This window comes from Danio rerio, chromosome 22 (assembly GCF_049306965.1).
Source record: "Danio rerio strain Tuebingen ecotype United States chromosome 22, GRCz12tu, whole genome shotgun sequence".
Lineage (NCBI taxonomy): Eukaryota > Metazoa > Chordata > Actinopteri > Cypriniformes > Danionidae > Danio > Danio rerio.
The window spans coordinates 11,151,204-11,174,005 of NC_133197.1; the positions used below are offsets into that span (position 1 = coordinate 11,151,204).

General features: G+C 32.4%; 2 protein-coding genes across 10 annotated transcripts in view; one reads left to right on the plus strand and one right to left on the minus strand.

The window, feature by feature from the left end:
• Positions 1-22,802, plus strand: part of sgsh (N-sulfoglucosamine sulfohydrolase (sulfamidase)) — a 330,538-nt gene that overhangs the window by 296,041 nt on the left and 11,695 nt on the right. For 3 of the 9 annotated variants that reach the window (XM_073936642.1, XM_073936638.1, XM_073936637.1), the window contains 3 exons: positions 4,248-4,474; positions 7,071-7,172; positions 18,710-18,822. Coding sequence is in view for 1 of the 9 variants with exons in the window: in NM_001123268.1 (NP_001116740.1) it covers positions 22,284-22,374 (91 nt within the window). In the remaining 8 variants the exon portion in view is untranslated. Of the gene's footprint in view, positions 1-4,247; positions 4,475-7,070; positions 7,173-18,709; positions 18,865-21,986; positions 22,375-22,802 lie in introns of those variants that run through there. The other 6 variants (XM_073936643.1, XM_073936644.1, XM_073936640.1 and 3 more) reach the window with 3 other exon arrangements.
• Positions 1,463-22,096, minus strand: slc26a11 (solute carrier family 26 member 11). Its single transcript, NM_199767.1, is given in 16 exon segments — positions 1,463-2,123; positions 4,285-4,418; positions 4,905-5,004; positions 5,397-5,524; positions 7,057-7,197; positions 7,280-7,335; positions 9,913-9,973; positions 10,534-10,584; positions 10,669-10,741; positions 11,608-11,786; positions 11,870-12,012; positions 13,942-14,021; positions 14,154-14,239; positions 16,617-16,809; positions 18,702-19,115; positions 21,956-22,096. Coding segments are annotated over 15 exon segments (1,719 nt in total). The 5' UTR covers positions 18,879-19,115; positions 21,956-22,096; the 3' UTR covers positions 1,463-2,006.

Here is a 22,802-nt window from a genome sequence, read left to right on the forward strand (position 1 = left end):
TTTGGAAAGGGATAAAGCAAGTGACAGAGCAAATAAAGCACGTGGTTGGGAAAACCTAGGGGAAAAGCACAACATTATACAGACAGTTTTTGCATTCTTTTTGATAGCTGAAGAACTTCTCTGTAATGGGCAGTTTAGGCCTGTAATCACAGCAGATACTGCCAAGTAGAAATGAGTGGGGAAATAAACGCCCTCTGCTGTTTAACTGTAGCATAGTACTGTATTCACAGACATTCATATTTAGCATTTTTGTTAGTATTTAAATATCTTTAGATATAATAATATGTTTGAGCAGTACCATATAAAACATAATATATAACATTATAATTATATACCACACAATATTCAAATATTATAATAGACTGAGCTTTAATGGATAATCTGTTTATCAAAATTGTTTTGCACCAAATATTAATGGTGTACATAAAACTGTATATATAACTATATTTTCATTCATTCATTCATTTTCCTTCAGCTCAGTCCCGTATTTATCAGGGGTCGCCACAACGGAATTAACCGCTAACTATTCTCGCATATGTTTTATGCAGTTGCTTTTCCAGCTGCAACTCAGTACTGGGAAACATCCATACACAATCATTCACACACATACATCATGGCCAAATTAGTCTATTCGATTCACCAATACCGCATGTGTTTGCACTGTGGGGGAAACCCACACAAACACAGAGAGAACATGCAAACTCCACACAGAAATGCCAAATGACCCAGCCGGGACTTGCACCAGGGACTTTCTTGCAGTGAGGCGACAGTGCTAACCTATTTTGTTTAAATATTCTACTAAACACTCTATTAAATAATGCATTTTTATAATTCAAAACAATGGATAATGCTAAAATTATTCAGAGTACCTGTGGGGTCTTAAAAGCATTGAAGAAGTCTTAAATTTGATAATCTCAAAATAAGGCTTGAGTTTGGTATACAAAGTCTTGGATTTCGTTACAAAGGTCTTATTTTATTTATTTATTTTTGCCTAGGATTAAAGTTCAAATCCATAACAAAATTAACTGTTACTAATGTAATAAAAAAACTCATGCAGTGTAACGTTGAGTGTATCTCGCGCTTCACGTCATACCAGAAAGTGCGTCACCGTAGGCTACTATGGCGAGGGAGGCGAGCGCGAGTATTTACAGTAGTCAAACTAAAAAACACAGAAACTGTGCTCAATTTCACTGCATGTGTATTCTTGACAGTCTTTCACCGACACTTAAGCAGAAGCTTCTATATCACTGCGATTGAGAGAATGAAAGTAAACTCTCAATCTCTCTCTCAAGTTGGCATTGAATTTCATTTTAAATGGTATTAAAAAGGTCCTAAAAAGCCTTGAATTTCATTTTGTAGATTCTGGGGGTACCCTGTTATTGATCAATTATGTAATTGAAGTTTTTAAACTCTACATTTAAAGATATTAAAATGACATTATTGAACACATTTCAAGCGTAGCCACTGTAGATCATGTCAGTTTAATTTCAAAAGAGATGATTTTTGTTTGTGCAGAAATCATTTTCATCACTTTCCGTCTGCGTCAGTTTAAAACAGACTAAAAATCCTGATGGAGATTAAGTTTCATCAACAAATGACAACCCGTATTATTTGTAAAGTATTATGAACTGCAGACAAAGAGACATTAGATGACATCAGACATCATGAATAATGTAAAAATCTGTGATACTTAGTGCTTTTTATCCCGAAAAACAAAGATTTAAATATTTATAGTGTTAAAAATAAGAGCATGATGCTAAAATTGCATTATACATGTGATTTAGAGTTTAAAACAACAACATAAAATAGTCTCACAATATCAAAAAACACTATTTTTAGTGCAAAAAAACATCATTTGGTCGTCATGTAACTTTGCTCCTCAATAGTCTCTTTTCCTGAGTGCTGATTGGTCAGAGGTGTGCGCAGAATATTTCGTGTAGCCAATCGTGAGAGTTCTGAGGTGCTGATTGGTGGTCAGGTGATCAGTTCTTGCATGCGATTGGCTGTTAGAGATGTTGGTTGTAGTGAATGTTTGCGGTGAGGAGTTGCAGCGCTTCGTCTACAGTGTCTGTGTGTCTGAACGCAGGAAGATCTGCCAGCAACAACACTTGTAATACTGACGGCTGAAAAGGAAAAAGAAATAGAGAAAGAAAACTTGACATTTATATGTCTATGCATGCATATAACATTAAATGCCTTACAAATGACCTAAAATATATTTACATTTTTTTTATACTGTGTGCAACTCCAAACAAATGAATATAATCGAGAAACAAAACATTGAAGTATGTTGTTTAAAAAGTTTGGTTAGACTTTATATTTTTTATATTTAAATATTTACGGTATTTATTATATTTTAAAGGGCACATATGATGAAAATCAACTTTTGTAAGCTGTTTTGAGATAACTGTGTGTGTCCACAGTCATATTGGGGTGATAAACACAAGTCTCCTAAATTTCAGTAAATTTCCTGACGTTAAAATAGGATCTAAATCCCTCCTGTTTTGAAGCCCACCGCAATGTGACATAGCAGTGCAGTTTCCCTGCCCACCGAATTTATTGACAGCCCCATATTAACATGTCTCCATTTTAAGGCTTATAATCATATCCACAAGACAGGACATGTGGAAAGCAACTGGGATTCCAAGATCTCAGCTCTCTGTGATCAACTAAATCAAATAAATTTTACAAGTTTGAAATGAACTTAAAACAGTGCATGTTTGTAAAAAACACAGTAAAATCACTGTAATTCATCATCACAGCCGCATAGTATCAGTACAATTACAAAAGAAGACGCTTCTGTCTCGGTTTGTGGACATTAAAGCAGGTTTATTTAGTACATTTACCTAATAGTTGTCCATACAGTAGTGTATATTAATGTGTATCCTGCCACTTTTGCTGTGCAAAAACAGTGCAAAGCTAAATATGTGTGTGTATGTTCATAACGACAATGGCTGCGTCCGAAACCGCATATTTCCATACTATACAGTACGCTAAAATCAGTATGCGAGAACTACCCGAATGACCTACTACAGGGGTGTCAAACTCAATTCCTGGAGGGCCGAAGCCCTGCACAGTTTAGTTCCAACCCTGCTCAAACACACAGGTTTCAAACAAGCCTGAAGGACTTAATTAGTTTGATCAGGTGTGTTTAATTAGGGTTGGAACTAAACTGTGCAGAGCTGCAGCCCTTTTGGATCTGAGTTTGACACCTGTGACCTACTACTTCTGGCGAGATTCTGAAGTGCATATCCCATGCACTCCGCGCTATCCCATGATGCCTCGTGAAAGAATTCATGAATGGGAGTGAAGTGAAGCAACTGACGCAGGTAGGTCACATGACCATGACAAAATGGCGGATGTAGTACGTCCGAATTCCATTCATACTTTTTACATGCATACTGTATAGAACGTACTTTTCCAACGGCCGAGTAGTACGTTTAAATTCAAATGCAGTACCTACTGAGTAGTAGGCGGTTTCGGTCACAGCCATTGTGTGTGACTCATCGTTGCAGAAAGGCTTGAATTAGCTCCACAACAAATATATCAAATATCAGTTGGGAAAGTTCTTACTGTAGTAAGGAAGATCTGCTCCATTCTTGTCTGTCACTGTGCTGCTTATCTTTGTGAAGGCTACAAGCATTGACATGCACTTGGGAATGGTGGGCGGGGAGAACCAGCTAATTTGCATTAAAGGCACAGGCAAGAAAAACATCTGATTTTGCGCTGAAACTTTACAGACACATTCTGGAGACACAAAAAACCTATTTTAAGTTTAGAAAAAGGGGTAAAATAGGTGCCCTTTAAAATAGTTAAATAAGTAAAAATTTAAATAACATTTTAAATGGTATTTATAAATTTAATGACTGAATTAAAATATTTTTAATACATAGATGCAAATATTCTTAATTATAAAACACTAATATTTATATAAACTTCATTTTAAGCACATTGTTATTTTTTTAAATTTGAGAATAAAACTATTGTAATCTACATTTTTTTGTCCACAATTTACATTTTTAATACGTACTCAAAAATAATAATTTAATCTATTTTCCAAAACTGACGAAACAAGAATAAATCAAGATCATTTTATAGAGCTTATTATCTATTCAGATCCCATTACATATTTTATTGATTTAATAAGTTTTAATGCCATATCAGCAGCATCGGTTATATTCATGGCAAAACATATGTTTACATATTTGAATGCATCTCATTTCTGTATGTTTTTGTTTAATATCTAGACGTCCACAGATATCCAGTAAATATGCAGAGCTTCACCTTGAGTCCAGTGAAGATCAGTGCTGCTCCCCTGATCTGAAACTGTTTGAGCAGGTCAGTGAGTTCGTGAATCACAGTGAAGTCAATGGAGCTGATCTGAGAACAGTCCAGAACCAGAGAGCGAGGAGGAGATGCTGAACGACAAGACACAACACCATCAACATCAGACAACAGATAAGTGAATGAAAGGGTGTGTGTGTGTGTATGTTTATGTCTGTGTAAGAGAGAGTGTGTCTGTATTTGTGCGAGTGTGTGCTTGTTTGTTTGCATGTATGCGTAATTGTGTATAAGTGCCTATGTTTTTATGTGCGTGTGTGTTTATGAGATATAGAGTAACATTGTTTTTGTATTGGTGTGTTTGTGAGAATGTGTTTTTGTTTTTATGTGTGAGTGTGTGAGACAGAGAGAAAGAGACAGAGAGTGTGTTTATGTGAGGTTGTGTGTATAAATGTGTTGTGTGTGAAAGAGTGAGTGTTTGTTTGAGATTGTGTGTATTTGTGTTAGTGCATGTGTTTGCATTTGCCTGTGTATATGAGAGAGAATGAGAGAGTGCATGCATGTTTACTTGTGTGGGTGTGTGTTTGTGTCTATAAGTGTATATGTGTATTTGTGTGTCTCACCATGAAGAGCGTGTTTGTACACTAGTCTGCTGAGATGCTCCGTCGAGGGGAAGTTCAGTCCATTGTCAATCTCCAGAACTATAACACCATGATCAGACACCTGCACACACACACACACACACACACACACACACACACACACACACACACACACACACACACACACACACACACAAACACACAAAACACACAAAACACACAAAACACACACACAGTTAATGGCTTACCAATGCACGTGGGTTGTTTTAAAGTAGCAGATTTTCATTCATCACACAATCGTGACAAAGACTATCATGATAATTGATCAATTTCCTGACAGACCTTTTATTAACCCAATTCCACCATATTTCTTTTTTTTTTTTTTGCTTCAAGCTTGGAATCTGTTTTGGATAATTTGTCAATTTTATTGTGATTTCGTCTAGCACACGAGTTAAAACTCAACTCACTGGTCACATACAGATGCTTTATAAAATATAACCTCTTTGAACTCACCTTTACTTTGGGTCTGGCCATGATATACAACAACATGAACGCAGAAACTAGCACTCCTCCCGCAATGCCGTACTGCACCTCCCAGAAACTGAGCAGAAACGTCACCAAGAACGGCAGCAGATCAAGCCCTGAGAAATATTTATTTACATTGTATATTTCGTATAATAAATGATTAGGTAATTATTAATATGCATAACATCTGTTACAATATTTTATGAATATTTAAAATATATATCTAAAAATGTGGACAATAATAGTGGATAAAATGTTCAATTATTGTAATGAAAATAATAAATTGTTTTATGATTTTGTAAATATTTTCAACTTATAAATGTTTAAAAATGCATAACAATAATATTTATAAATATTTAAAAAGATCAAAACAAGATACATTTTTTATTTTTTTTATTATTAATCATGATTAAATGTAATAATGTGTTTTGAATAATTATATATGATTTTTAATATATAACAAACATCTAAAATATATATTTTAAAATAGTAAAAAGTGGAAAATTTAAATACATTTTTAAATAGCAGTTATATATTGAGTGAATTTTGAATATTTTATTTAAATATTTAGCTAAAATATTCTTAATTATAAAATACTAATATTTATTTACACTTTATATTAAGCCCATTATAATTTTTTTAAATTTGAGAATAAAACAATTCTAATCTACATTTTTAATACAATTTACATTTGTAATACGTACTCAAAAATAATAATTTTTCATCATAATTTGTAACTGAACACATTTATTTTATCTGTTTTCCGAAACTGACGAAACAGAAGAATAAATCAAGATCAGTTTAAGGTGCTTATCATCTATTTAGATAAATTGACGTATTTAAATGCATCTCATTAATGTAAATATTGATTTACATTATATATTTCATCTAATGAATGGTTATACAGTTATTATTATCATTATATCTATTACAATAAATAACAAATATCTAAAATATAGATTATAAATGTATACGTAAGACAATAATCGTGGATAAAATATGTAATTATTGTAATGAAAATAATATATTTTTTAATGATTTTGTAAATATTTTTATATGTATAAATATAAATGGATTAAAATTTATAAAAAATAATATTTATAAATATTAAAATAGATGGAGGGGATATGTACTTTTTTGAAAAAAGATTATAATTATTTTTTTAATTAATTAAATTAATCATTATTACATTAAATAATGCATTGTAAATATATATATATATATATATATATATATATATATATATATATATATTTAATATGCAAAAAATATCTAATATATATATATATATATATATATATATATATATATATATATATATATATATATATATATATATATATATATATAGTTAAAACTGAATACAAACTACAATAATAGTGCATGAAATATATAACTATTGTAATGTAAATAATAAATTATTTTAATGATTTTGTAAATTTTTTTAAACAATTTTTATATTTATTTACAAATTTATAAAAAAAAAATTTTTTTATAAATATTAAAATAGATTAATGGTGTATGTATATTTAAAAAAAATACATATATTTATTAAAATAAAAAAATCAATGAATCCTTATTACATTTAATAATATGTTTCGAATATTTGTATATGCAATTTCATGTGAACATGATGTTAAATTCTCACTCTTGACTCTCCAGATGTGCAGCGGCACTCTGAAATCCACCATTGGGCTCACAGCACAGATGATGACGGCAGCGAGAGACGCTTTGGGGATGTAGAAGAACAGCGGCATGAGGAAGGCCAGTGATAGCAGCACTATAACACCTGCACACACACACACACGTACTGACATTATAACATCTGCATCCTTATCAACATCAACGCCATCATAAAGTGTGAGTTTTACTTGTGATGATTCCTCCAGCAGGAGAACACACTCCAGTCTGAGAATTAACAGCCGTTCTGGAAGGAAAAATAAACAACAGCTAAAATCTGCATTTGTTGATGCACTTCCAACGGACATGGAATATCTAGTAGGGGTGGGGCTTTCTTATTGCATTCCCTTATAGCAAACTATCGGTACAAGGACCGTGGCTAAGAATATTCTGGCTGAAGCCGGTAAACTGAAGTCATCAAGAAAAGCCTAACCACTCCAAACGCAGAAGCAAATGCTCAAATTTGTATTGAAAATTACCAAAACAAACTTTTTTTACTTGATTAGCTTGCACAAATGAATTGCTAACAAAATAAACTTTGTACTTTTAGATTTCACAAGGAATTTAAGTTCATTGCACACAGAGTCTGAAATTTGCACATGTTAAAAAAAATAAATATGACTTCACGTTATGTCAGTCACAACTTCGTCCACCATAAAAATATTCAGATCGGGTTTAATTTTTAAGATTTTTCACATTCAAATAATTTCATTTCATTTCTATTCAAGTTTATTTGTATTGAGCTTTTTTTTTAACAATAAACATGGTTTCGAAACAGTTTGTTAAAAGCTTTTTTTTTTTTATTTAAAAGAAGCTCTATACAAATAAACTTGAATAGAATTGAAATGAAAAAGAAATCTGCACATTATTGCATTACAATCAAATTATGTTAAAGCTGCAATCAAATCTAAGTTATTATATACAGACATAGTTAACCTGCAATCTTATAGCTTACAGGTGATGTCTGTGTCTAGATGTTTAATGAAGTGTATTTGTGTATTAGGTTTATGTTGTCCTCGATGGTTGGCATCCATTAACCATTGCATTATGAATGTCACGAATGCAATTTGTAAAGGGATTATTGAAGGCATTGTTGCCTTTACCACTCAGGCGTGCACTATTTTCTTATAATTAAATGGACTGAAGTTGATTATTATGCTTATATTTTTGTTATTACACCTAATGACATAATCTGGATGTTGTTTATCAAAACACGTGTCAGGTTTTTTTCCTCAAACTGCTCCTATGTGTAGGACTAGTATACTGTGTCCTAGCTAGGGATGGGCGATGCCACAATTTTTAAATTCGATACGAGACCGATACTTTTTGTTAAAATGTTTACGATACAGATATCGATACCACTTATTATTTAAACTATTAATGTAATTTTAAAAAATAATGTTAATGAAAAAAATCATTACATATATATATATATATATATATATATATATATATATATATATATATATATATGTACTGTAGTATGTGTGTGTGATATATACACGCACACACATCTATATTGTAAATACACACTGCACACACATACATATTGAATCTACACACTGCACAGATACGCACACACCCTTATATTTATTCTTATTCCTCTAATGGTAACGACAGAGAAGGAGAGAGCTGGTTTATTATTTATTTATATATTTATTTTTATTTCTATTTCATTATTATCATTATACTACAGTATATATTATAATACTACACTTCTGTTTGCTGTGTTAACTAAGTTTATATATATGTGTGTGTGTGTGTGTGTGTGTGTGTGTGTGTGTGTGTGTGTGTGTGTGTGTGTGTTCTTTATGGAAACTTCATAAATGCTTTGGCAAAACATTTGTAATGTGTATGGCTTTCTTATCACAAATATTGCTTGTGCAATGCTTTTCAAGCTGATGAGCACCACAACAGGCTGCGTTATGTCTCTGCCATCGTGTCATTCCGTATTAATGCAGAAGTGTGTGACTTGCGTGTGCTGAGTATCTGAAAGGCACATGATCGCTCACGTCACGTTCCGCCGCAGGTTGATTAGTGTAACGTCTTGTATACAAAGTGTCACTGACAATCCTGTAGACAGCGCTAAAACATTTTGTCATGCAGAAATTATAAAATATAGTCAAAATATTTGATACTTCAAAAAATATCGATACCAAATTAAAATCTTCTGAGTATCAATATATCGATACTCGAGCATTTATGTGCACATCCCTAGTCCTAGCAAAACGAGACAAGATTTCAGCAATAATTAGTTTGTCTGTCTGCACCAGACATGACAGACAGAAACATTTAAATACCAGCCATTCAGAAATGCTGTGGTTTATAATCTAATAAATAATTATTAAACCTATTTAATATTATTGAAAGCACATGCTGAGTAATGATGATAACATATTTGATACATTATATGACATATGATATTTTAACATCCCAGTTCTAACGTTCATTTTCAAAATGCTAGTTATTTTATTATCAAGATCTGAGGTAAACTTCTTCCGCATTCAGTATGGCAAAATATGTCACGCAGAATGGTATTCAAACTCACATAAGTAGCCTTTAATGCTGAGTAAAGCCCATAATCTGTACCTGAAGTTTTCATTTTCATAGTAGTTTATGCTGATGTTCACCCGTGACGTCGCAGAAATAGAAATAAAAAATAAATTCACTTTTATATCTCTAAAGATCACAGTTTGGGCATCAAATTTTCTTTATTATTCTACTACAGAAAGTTAAAACCTCTCAGGTGGACTTCAAATGAACAGGAAATCGTCATTTTTGGGCAAATTATAGCTTTAATGTGAGTGTTTAGACACAGACTGACCTTCCAAAGCTTCCTGTAACAGGATACGCTGAGACGAACGAGCCCATGATGTTTGTCAGACCTGCAAAAGCATCAGTGCCATGAGTATATGTACACTTGATGAGACACTGAAGGGCAAACACCGTTTTTATAAATCTCTCTACATTGAAATATTGGACTGTTTGGCATTTTATAAAATGTTTATTTTCTCAATACGAGTCATACATTTCCACTTCAGCAGCTTCACGTACACCAAACTGCACAATTTTATTCATATCTGTATTCTGTTTTTACAAAGGGATTTGTTCACAGCCACAGTAATTTGGCTGATAATAAATATGTCCAATATTTATTCTACAAATAAAAAATTATCAATAAATAAATATATAGGTTATTAAAAAGATTTCCAAAAAACCTCCTTAACTCTAATGTCTCCAAAAAAATAAATAAATAAAAAATAAACCTGACTTAATGCGCTAGAAATGTATGCAAATCAGCACATAATTAACAAGGACTCATTTGCATATTTAAACAGAACATCTTGAGTCATTTTAAAAGTTTGATGTTGTTTAGGTAGTCTCATAAATAACAAGCGCAAAAGCAAAAAAGCTAAATAGTAGAAACAGAAAGGGAAACTCTCACCTATGGCGAAGAGCTCTTGGTTTGCATCAATTCTGTAGTTGTTCTTGCTGCCTGCATTGAGAAAAGACTGTAAAGTATAGCCAGATGCATGGAAGTACACTTTTAAGTGTATTTTAAAGAGAATAAGGTCCTTACCAAATGCCTTCGCAATGGCGATGCTCTCTAAAACACCCATTAAAGGAATGACAGCAAGACCACCACCTAAATCCTGACAAATTCACACCTCAGCGATTAATTAAATCTCTAAAATGTGTTGTAATGTCATACTTATTCAGCCACAAGGGGGCACTAGATTGCTTTAAAATATTTATTGTTTTTAAAATGTATCATAATAAATAATTGTATTATTTTATAGACAGCCTAAGCTGACAATAGTAGTGCAATAAAGTAATTAATATTACGCATTTAATTATTAGCTTCCCATTTTTATTCAATATTATATTTTATTGTAATAATCAGTGTTTATACTGTATAATCAAACATATTAGCTCTTTTAATGCATTTAATATTAATTTACACACAAAGCAATTGTATTTTAATAGTGTTTTAAGAAATATTAAAGAAAGATTTATATTTGATTGAAATTTAAATATTTCAAATAAATAAATATACTATTGATATGCAAAAATATTTAAGCCTTTTAAATACCTTAAATAGTTTTGTTATTTGTAAATGCTGTTGAAATGCATAATTTTTAAACATTGTAATAAAACCAAGAATAATCGTGATTATCTCCATTAATAGACAGCCCTTATAAAATATTTACAAAATAGTTTGCTTTTAGATACTTTTAATATTTAAATGTTTTACATTGTATAAATCGAACATATTATATCAATAAAATATCCTAATACCTCAGATCATTTATATTCTTATTTATAAATGAATTTTAATACAACTGCATTATATTTCATATTAAAATACATTTTATATAAGAAAAACAAACAATATTTTTTCAATTTGCTAGAAATCATATTATAAATAATATATATAATTAAAATTCATATTCTAATTTATGTATTCATAATATAACAATGAAAAATGCAATATGAAAGCTAAAATCTTTATGCACACCTTCGCGATGTCACTGAACGTAATAACCGTGCCATTGGCTATTGTCTCTGAAAGGGGCGGTGCTCTGAAAGGAGGCAGTCCTTTTGCTGTTTTCCCCGTGAGACTGAAGAAATGGTTTCCTGTGACTTCAGCCGAATATGCGACACCCGCCGCTGCTATGACCACCAGTGCATTACGAACTGAAGACACCAGCAGAAAATAGACATTAATAACAATATATATTGTTTATCATTAATATACACAAGGCTTTCAGAGCACTTACTAGTAGCTAAACTCCACAGCAGCTGTCGTGCAGATCGCACGAGAAACGAAGCCTCGTCTTCAGCCGAACTCAGAGAATTCTTCATAAATGTCAATATAAGCAGGAAAAACAAACAGGACAGGCCCAGAATCACATCTCCTACTCTAAGAAAACACAGATTAGAGAAAATTCTCAATAAATTATATATCAATGTATATATTTTTGCTAATGATACTTAGACATTTCATTTCATTGGTTGCTTTAGACTTGTTATAGGATAAATAAATGTGATAATAATACTGCCAGTAGGCAACAATCCATTAAACAATGTAGGGAATTGTTTTTGGTGATTTTCACCAGCAAAACTAACAAATCAGACAACAGTGTGTTTTACATAGATAAATATGACATTAAAACTAGTAAGAGGCAACAAATCTCTGACTAAATCAACGATTCACTAAATGAATCATTTAAATGATTTGTTCAAAACAACTGGTTCACTGAGAATCAAAGCAAGTGACTGTATTTATGAATGGATCATTGAATCACTCATCTGATTAGTTAAAAATAAGATTCAATTCAATTTCAATTTTTTAATTCAGCTTTTTTTTTATAGCGCTTTTACAATGTCGATTGTGTCAAAGCAGCTTCACATAAATGGTCATAGTAACTGGATCAGGGTAGTTCAGTTTTTAGTGTTTAAGTTCAGTTCAGTTTAGCTTTGTTCAGTGTGGTTTGAAATAATTACTGAGAGTCCAAAACATTCATTAAAAAAAAGTGACGCTCTGAGATGCACAAATGTTTATTGAAAAAAAAAAAAAAAACACACCAGTATGTAGCGACAAGTGCCTCAATAAATTCAAAGGACACTGCTCTTATAGCCTCACCATCCTCATAACCCTAAATGGCCGATTAATTTAGAAACAATGCAAGTAATTTCCTTTAAAGAACATTTTTGGATTATTTTTATTGGGGAAACAATTGGTGAAAATATTCGATAATATTGGCATCTTAAGTAGACAAATATGAGACTAAAACTTTTAGTAGGTCTTAATAAGAACCATTCAAATCTGTTCAAAACAGCTGAGAAAGTAAGAAATAGATCTTTATGAATGGAACATTGAATCATTGACTCATCTAATGAGTTCAAAATACGATTTCACTAAAAAGCAAAATGTTGTAGCTTTGATACATACAAATGTTCTGCATTTGTTTGGCATTTGTTTGGCATTTGTTTGGCACTACTGGCAATAAAAAAACATCAGTAGGTGGTGGACTAGTCTCTGAAGTTATTTAAATGATGCATTCAAATGATTCATTTAGAAACAATGCAAGTTATTTTCTTTCTAATCTTGTTTTTGGACTATTTTCATTAGCGAAAACTAAAAAAGGGACAAAATTGTGCTTAAAATTGATAAATATATCATTAAAACTGCCAGCAGGAGGCAACGACTCCCTCTTTAAATGAGTGATTGACTAAATGTGTCATTCAAACAATTGCTGACAACAGAAAAGAACTGAGAAACAAAGAATTAAAGAATCAAACTACTCTCACTGAGAAACAAAGCAAGTGACCTTTTTGTTTATATGAATGAATCATTCACTCGTCTGATTAGTTCAAAATAAGATTCACTAAGACTCACAAATGTTTCGTTTTGGCTTTGCTTGGAATTATTTTTATTAGCAAAACAGAAACAGTGACTCTGTTGTGTAGATAAAACCACTAGTCAGTGGCGACAAGTCCCTGAATGAATTCAAATGATTTTTTCAAAACAGCTGATTCAGTTAGAAATATAGCAAATGATTCTCTATGAATAAAAGGGTTACTGAATCAGATTTACTCACTTGATTAGTTTAGGAATGAAAACAATTTCTGAAAACAAAAGCAACATCTTGTTTGTTGAACTTTTTGTAGTTTATTGTAGCTGATAAATATCCCAAATCCTGGCTGTCAACAAGCCTCAACCATCCAATCGATTCCCAATAAATAAAATCAAGCTCCGCCCCATAATTTTTCATACTCAAAAACAAACTAAACTGCATCCATTTCATATTGACCAATGGTAATCGGTCAGACATAAATCAGAGCTCACCGGGCCTCAGGGATCTTGTGAAATGTGTAGTAAACCTGTAGGAAGAACTGCTGCGGGATCTCTTTCAGACCTAGAATGTTCTGCAAGACAAATGAAGTGGATTGAACGTGAAAATATGGAAATTTAAAGTGAAAGTGAAACAAAGCACATTTAGGATCAATAAAGTGACTATGAAGAGAAGCTGAGTGATTGATTGCGAGTAAAGCTCTGACCTTGACCTGACCGAAGCCGATGGTGACCGCAGCCGCGCAGGTGAAGCCTTTAATCACTGGATATGAGATGAAATCCAGGAGGAACCCTGATAAACAAACACCAACAAGCAGATGAGCTGACTGTCAAATTCAAGAATAAAAACATAAAAAAATACATTAAATATAGAAAAAAAAACATTTTTTTATGCAAAAAATGCATGAGGTTAAACTTAAAAAAGTATAATTAATGTGATAATATTTCTGAAAACAATGATTTATGTACATTATTTATTTGTTATAATTTATCCTTTTTTTATACGTGACTCTGGCTGAAATCAGTCATAAGTGTCCTTTAAAACTAATAATAGAGATTTATATATAATCTGAAAGCTTCCATTTATGTATGGTTTGTTAGGACAAGATATTATTTGAAAATCTAAAAGCTTTAAAAAAAAGGTTAAAAAATTAAATACTGAGAAAATTACCTTTTAAGTTGACCAAATGAAGTATTTCAATTAGAGTTTTGATATATTCTCAGTAGGAGAATTAATAAATATCTTCATGAAACATGATCTTTATATAATATCCTTATGATTTTTGGCATAAAAGAAAAATTGATTATTTGATTCAATTTATATTTAGCTATTGTAAAAAGCAGTAAAAATACATTTAATTTCATATTATCGTAATGTAAATAATCAATTTAGGCAGATTTAATTTTTTATTATAGAAACATTAGGCGGCGCAGTAGATAGCGCTGTCGCCTCATAGCAAGAAAGTCGCTGGTTCGAGCCACGGCTGGGTCAGTTGGCATTTCTGTGTGGAGTTTGCATGTTCTCCCCATGTTCGCGTGGATTTCCTAAATCTAAATTGTCCGTAGTGTATGTGTGTGAATAAGAGTGTATGGGTGTTTCCCAGTGATGAGTTGCAGATTGAACGGCTTATGCATATATGCATATAATAAATAATACTGCTAATAATCATAACATTATACAAAAACAAATTGTTATGAATGAACTAAAAAAGACTCCTGAGATGAAGAAGGCATAAAGGCAGTGCTTTTTAAATTTATGTAGCCTGGAAAATAATTTGTTTTTTAATATTTTTATCATTTATATTTATATCCTATATATATCCTTATTATATCCTATATATATCCTTAATATTTTAATTATTTTTCATATGTAAAGATATTTGCATATTGCTCTACATCTTGTGTGTATTAAGCAGTGTGTAAGCGAGGCGCATAACTAACGCGCTCTGCGCTGGACTTTAGACCGGCTTTGTTCTGGTCTATTGAAAAATCTATTATAGTTTCTCAAAATAGCAACGCGCCAGCAGTGCGCCTCAGAACGCCTTCCTTTTTAGACCAGAGCACCTATGGGTGCACATATGAGCGCAAATGCATTTGCTAGTTAAAAAGCGTAGCGCAAAATGTCAAAACGACTCTTGCACCGAGCTGAAACTAGCAAACAACAATTGCGTTGTGCCTTGCCCCACATTGCGCCGGGTGTATGATAAGGCCCTAAATCTGCAACAATCATAAAAAAACTCTCAATAACACAAAAGCTTTTAATGTTTTTTTTATTACTCATTACACAAAAATAATAATAATAACTTTAACAATATTATCTTTTATCGCCGTCAACAAGTTCCCTCTGAGGTGTGATTTATTATTCAACTCAGCCGCTTCTACAACCTCAGCTGTCGCATTTCAAAGACCTGTTGCTACACTTTGGTCTGCACTTTCACAGACATGAAGAGGAAGTTGCACAGGAAGTAATACAATCTAATAGTTAAAGATACACCAGCTTCCTGTTTTCAAGACGACACTGATTTACAGACTGTCAAGTCAGCTCACACTTCTCGCCAGCCGCAATTCACGCTGATAATTTGAAACGTCTGACTTCAAATCTACATTGAACGTTGTTTTATTTTATAATAATACCAATTTAAAATAGGTTGTTTTTTTAATTTAGAGGATTTTATTGCACCTCAAATAAAAAAGTACCATATTTTTATGGATATTCATTCAATTGTAGCTTAAGAAAAGTTATGAAATCCATATTTGGTGGAATTAGCCTAGTTTTCAGGAACAACAAATAAAAAAAAATCCTCATTCTGAACTTCTGGGGGAAAATATCCAAAATGAAATATGCAAGAAAGGTTATAAGACCTTCACTCATAGAATGATGTTTGCTGCTTGTTTAAACAACTTGTTTAAAATTGAATTTGAAATAACGAAATTCTTAAGGTTTATTTGGGACAACTTAATTGTTTTATGTTCAATCCACTTAAATTGGTAAAGATGATTAAGTTAACTTAATTGATATGTGTTGGGATGCAGCATTTCATTTACAGTGTTCATTGAATAAAACAAATATTAACATTTTACTTAAACTCATACCTAATAAATTCATTGATCCTATAATTATTTCCATATTTATAATTATTATTATTTATTTAAAACATTTTCCATCTCACCCAGCCTCAGTAGAGCCATTCCCGTCTGTATGACGCCACACAGCAGCGTAAGAACCACAGCAAACACAGGATCTCCAGTGATGTAGGACGAACACAGCAGAGACATGATGGCTGTTGGGCCTAGAGTAATGTCTTTAGACGTGCCGAATATACAGTAGATGAAACCACCCATAAATGCAGAATACAGACCGTACTGAAAAACACACAAGCACAACACACAGATTTATGGTCAAAAATGTATATAATTATGATTTGTGATAATTCAGAAAGTTGCCTTTTATCTTCACCAAGTATTTGTTTGATCATAAATACAGTATAAATAGTTTAATATTATAAAAAGTAAAACTGATAATCATGAGCCGTTGAATTATTCCGAAATAGTGCACACCTTAACGGACTGGAGGCAGTTATTTTGCTTATACTACGATTACCACACCTAACAATGCTGTTCAGATGCTGTATTTCAGAAATTTGTCAGGTTTTTGACCTTAAACTGCTCCAGTGTGTAGGACTAGATTCTTCCGCATCTCATTGAAAGCCTTTTGTTTTGTTTTGTTGTGATTTTCGTGACAATTTTAGGCTTTGCAATAACTGAAATCATTCAGCGTAGTGATATGAAACTGTAATGCCGTCTTGCCTGGAACTACTTCAGCCATTGTTTAAATGAAAATAACGCCACACCTTAAAATATCCATCAGCCAATCAGAATCAAGCATTCATCATTCCTATAGTGTTTTGCTATTTAAATAACCAGATTCTACATAAGTGAAAATCCCAGAGAAGCAGGATTAATTAAAGAAATGAATTATTTTACTAATGTTACATTTGTTAAGTTGAAAAATCTAATTATATCCTTCCACTAAAGACAACAAAATTAGAAAACAAATATAATGTAATATTTAACATTCAAAATTAATTTTACTTCGGCTTAGTTCCTTATTTATCAGGGGTCGCCACAGCAGAATGAACCACCAACTATTCCAGCATAGGTTTTACTCAGCGGATACCCTTCCAGCTGCAACCCAGTACTGGGAAACACTCATACACACACATACACAAACACACACACACAAACACACACACACACACACACACTCACTCCGGCCAATTTACTTCATCTATAGCTCATATGTTTGGACTGTGGGGAAAACCAGAGCACCTGGAGGAAACCCACATGAAATGCAGAACTCCAAATAGAAATGCCAACTGACCCAGCCGGGACTCGAACCAGTGACCTTCCTGCTGTGAGGCGACAGTGCTAACCACTGAACCACTGTGCTCCCCTCATTCAAAATTGTAACAAATTTTAGTTTTGGCCATAACGCCCTGTTTATAGCTCATTCATTTAGATCTTTTGAGCTTTTGTTGCATTCATACAGTATTTCAGTGTAACCGGATCAGACTTCATTTTGGAAGCTTTTTAGTGGTCCCAGTCTTGTTTGGTGCTAACAAAGGTTTTAAAGTCAGCATTCACACTCATTCACATGAACAACACAACAGAGCAATTGCTAGGGCCAGACGGAATCTGCGGAGGTTTTTTGTTATTTCCATTGAGAATTTTGGAAAAAAATCTGCGGATTTCTGCGGAATTATTTTGGGAGTATCATAACTAAAACCTTAATATAAAAAAAAAAAAAAAAAAAAAAAAAAAAAATATATATATATATATATATATATATATATATATATATATATATATATAACTTTTATTTTATATTTAAAATGCAAATCCAATTAGATCCATTATTTGGGACACAAAGCAAGTTTCTCATATAATATCTCTACTAAAAGACAGAAAATATTACTGTACAAACTGGATTGTACATAAATCAGATGAACATTTTCATATTAGTTAATAATATTACTGTAGTTAACTTAAAAAAACTGAATAAATATAGATTAGCATACATTTAATTAAATAAATAAACAGAATTTATGATGGGCTAAAAATCTGTGGAAATCTGCAGAATTCTGTGCGCGCAGATTCCGTCTGGGCCTAGCAATCACACCAAAGTTGATTTTACTGGTGTGAACACGGAAATCGTTCTTCAATTCGAATTGCTGAATGTTTGTGAATATGTTTACCTGCACAGGTAAACCAGCCACCTCCGCATAAGCCAGAGCTTGAGGAACCGCCGTCAAACCCACGGTCAGACCGGCGATCACGTCCATCTTCAGCCATGTCAGGTTATATCGGGGCAACCAGGTGATTATGGGAAAACAAGAGCGCAGGGCGGGAAACCAGCAGGTATGAGGCTCCATCACAAGATCCAGATCACCACATAAAAAACACCACTGATTTCAGATCAGAATCAGTCCAGGATCATGAAGAGAGCAGTCATTCTTCATCCAGGATGTACTTAATGGGTGCGGTTAAACATGCAGTTCATAGAAAGGGTTGAGCAATTACTGATCACATGTGTAAACAAGATCTCCTGGACTGCTTTGGAAGCAAAGCTTCTTCTTGATTCTCCATTCTTGTTCTTTTGAGAAGTAAACCTGTGGATATTTGAACATCATAACATAAGTGGGGGATGTTATTTGATAAAACCACAAAGACAGCGTGACTGTAAGCAATAAAAGTCATGATCACAAGACTCAAACTCTGGAAAACAAACAGAAGAAGACACAGTAGAGCTAAACTTCTTTTTAGTACAATTAATGATTGTGGCATTGCTTATAGGCATGGGAAGATAATCGTTTTTAAGGTATACCGCGGTTTGGAAAAGTCAAGGTTTTAGATACCTTTTCTAAGGTATGTGTGAGTACAACAGTACAACGGTATCTCCAGCAGAAATTATCTCCAAAGATGCCGTTTTAAATCGTAACGAAATCAGTGTCTTTAAAACAAATGAAGACAGGAGAAGTCAATGATTCATTGGAGTTGTTTAGCCTGACATGTTTAACGTTTCAAAATATTATAGATGTTTCTCAAAATAAAATATATTGTGTTCAAAGGGGAAAAAGGTTTTTGATTTTACCCAGATATTTAAAAAGGATATATTTTCTAGCAGTAAGCACAATGCTGTGAAACCGTGAAATTTTTATCCAAGATTATCATACAGTCAGAATCTTATACCGGCACCCAAGCCAACTGCTTTAATTACATAATAATCATCATCATAAATGCATCCAGAGATGAATTTTGTAAGATAATTGATGTAAAACATTTTCTAAAAATCCTCAAGCATTTTAATTGGGATATCAGACATCTAACTCTCTTTAAATATGTTCAAATTGATTAATATAATGTCTAATAATTTATATATTAAAATAATTGTCTAGATTCCATAAAATAAAAATTATATATTTTGGAGTACAATAATCATTATTTTCCCAGAGATGGGATGCGGCTGGAACGGCATCCGCTGTGTAAAAACTTGCTGGATAAGTTGGCGGTTCATTGCGCTGTGGCGACCCCAGATTAATAAAGGGACTAAGCCGACAAGAAAATCAATGTATGAATAATTATTACAATTATTAGAAAAATGTATGAATTTGCGAAGATAAAACAGACATTACCTCTAGCTATTTGGCTCGTATGTTGTATTGACGACGTTGTTGTAATGTTGTATCTACGTTATATTGCATAGCTGATGAAGGTGGGTTTGAGACTGATGTCTATAATAACACAGTGGTGTCTAATAATATTCATTCATCCATTTTCTTTTCAGCATAGTCCCTTTATTAATCCGGGGACGCCACAGCGGAATGAACCGCTAAATTAATAAGCATATGTTTCATGCAACGGATGCACTTTCAGCTGCAACCCATCACTCGGAAGTTTATAATATTTATTATTAATATAACTGACTAGCTTCCCTAAAATAGTAATTGTATATTTTGCACTACAATAATCATTACAATTATTACAAAAATGAACGAATTTACAAATATAAAACCAATTTTACCTCAATCTGTTTGGCTTCTATGTTGTATTGACGTTGTTTTAATGTTGTATCTACGTTACATTGCACAGCTGATGATGGTGGGTTTGAGACTGATGTCTATAATAACACATGGGTGAGGTGTCTAATAATATTTAATATTAAAATAACTGACTAGCTTCCCTAAAATAAAAATTCTATTGCTGTACAATAACTATTACAATAATTACAAAAATGAACGAACTTGCGAATTTAAAACCATCATTACCTCTAGCTATCTATTAGGCTCGTATGTTGCATTGACATTGTTTTAATGTTGTATCTACATTATCTTGCACTGATAGTGGGTTTGAAACCGATGTATTTATTTATTTATTTATTGCCACATCAGCAACTTATGGCTATTTCGTGGCAAAATGGATATACATAAAATATTACACGATAAAAACTAATTCATATTACAACAAAAAAATTACTTAGACAAATCTATAAAACATAAATATTTACAATTCAAACAAAAATATATTCAAAGTTAAATATGATATTTCATTTTAACTCTTGATAAATAATTTTAAACTCTTCCTGGTGGTACCTTTTTAAAAATGCCCATTAAAGTACTTTCTTTATAAAAATTTTGTATAATAGAAGTTAAACTTTTAACAAAATTTGTTTTATGGTAAGAGCATGGTAAGCATGGTAAGAGTCTGATCATGTCTGGTCTCAAAACTATAATTTGCTAAATGTCTTTCAAACTGATGTCTATAATAACACAATGGCGTCTAATAATATATGAAAAGTTTAGATGCAAAAAAAACTCTAAATGCCGTCTGAAAATTTTCTCCTAAATTAGCTTTTTTTTTTTTTTTCAGACTCCTGTGTGTATGTTCAGTAACATCACTTTTATGGCAAAGTATAATCCTTTTCCTGGTCTTTAAAGTGAAATATCTCAACATAATCAAAGAAGGATGAGAATAATGTTCGTTTTCGATGGAAATGTCAGACGGCACTTAGAGGTTTTTGCATCTGAACTCTTGATATGATATTAAAATAACTGACTAGCTTCCATAAAATAAAAAATATATATTTTGCAGTACACTAATGAGGTTCAACCTGCAAAACAGATTGTAATAATTCAGAAAATTAACACTGCAATTAAAAGTAATACACCATTTAATAACATATTTTGTATTAAAGTAAGAAATTTCGCCATGAAACTGATTAGCTCAGAGATTTGACACGAGTCATATGACATTTATAAAGATGTTGTGTGCTATTCAGTGCTTAAAACCAAAGTGAAAGCAAAATAAAAATGTGTTTTAAAATACACAAACATCATCATCAACAACAACAACAATCGCGTTTTATATAGTTTTATAACCTTTTTCGTGAACTAAAAGGCAGGTTGAGATCAATGTTCAGAAGCAGAGAGCAAATTCAAGTTAAAGATCAAACCTCAGAGAAGATTTTGAGCCTCGTGATTCATCGGAGTTGAAACACTGCTTTGAAGGAACCTCATTATTTACTAAATAGCAGACATTTACAGTTGCAACATTGAAGGAATCAAAGCGGTTAACGCGGTTTGTTTGACAGACTCGACAACAGCACTATTGTGAGTGACGTCAGCATGGACGCGCGACGCGATAGGCAGAGGCTTTCCGTCAGCTGATCGTGGTCATGTGATGGACCCACATGGCGGAAGTTTGTCTCGCGGAGAGTAAACAAAGTTCTCAAGACTTTTTTGTCAGCTTTTTTAACAACACTACACTCAAATGACACCAAAATGGCGTTTGTATTCGCGTGGACGTTGTTGTGTCTTCTGCTTTGTTTTGATGTAGGAGGATGCAGAAGTAGAAATGTACTTCTCATCATTGGTGTGTAGTAATATGTAACATATTAATTACGTGTTTGTAATGAGTAGTTAGACATAATTACGTGTATATAAATACTAAATTTACCGAATAACTAAGCTATTCTCTGTAACTAAGCTTTGTCTGGTGTCTTGGTTGTATATTCGCACATTCTTAATAACGTTAATATAATTTCATAAAAGTATTATTTGCTAACTATAAATATTGAAATCATACTAGCAAGCAATGACTATCAAAGTACAACACTGTTGACAGTCAATTTAATAGTGCTACTGTTATTTTAAAGTCATAATTAAATGCGATTTCAGACCGAATATTCAAAGTAGCATGGTAAACAATAATAGGGACCATTTAAATGAACGAATTTGCGAATATAAACCATCTATATCTCAATCTGTTTGGCTCATATGTTGTATTAACGTTGTGCTAAT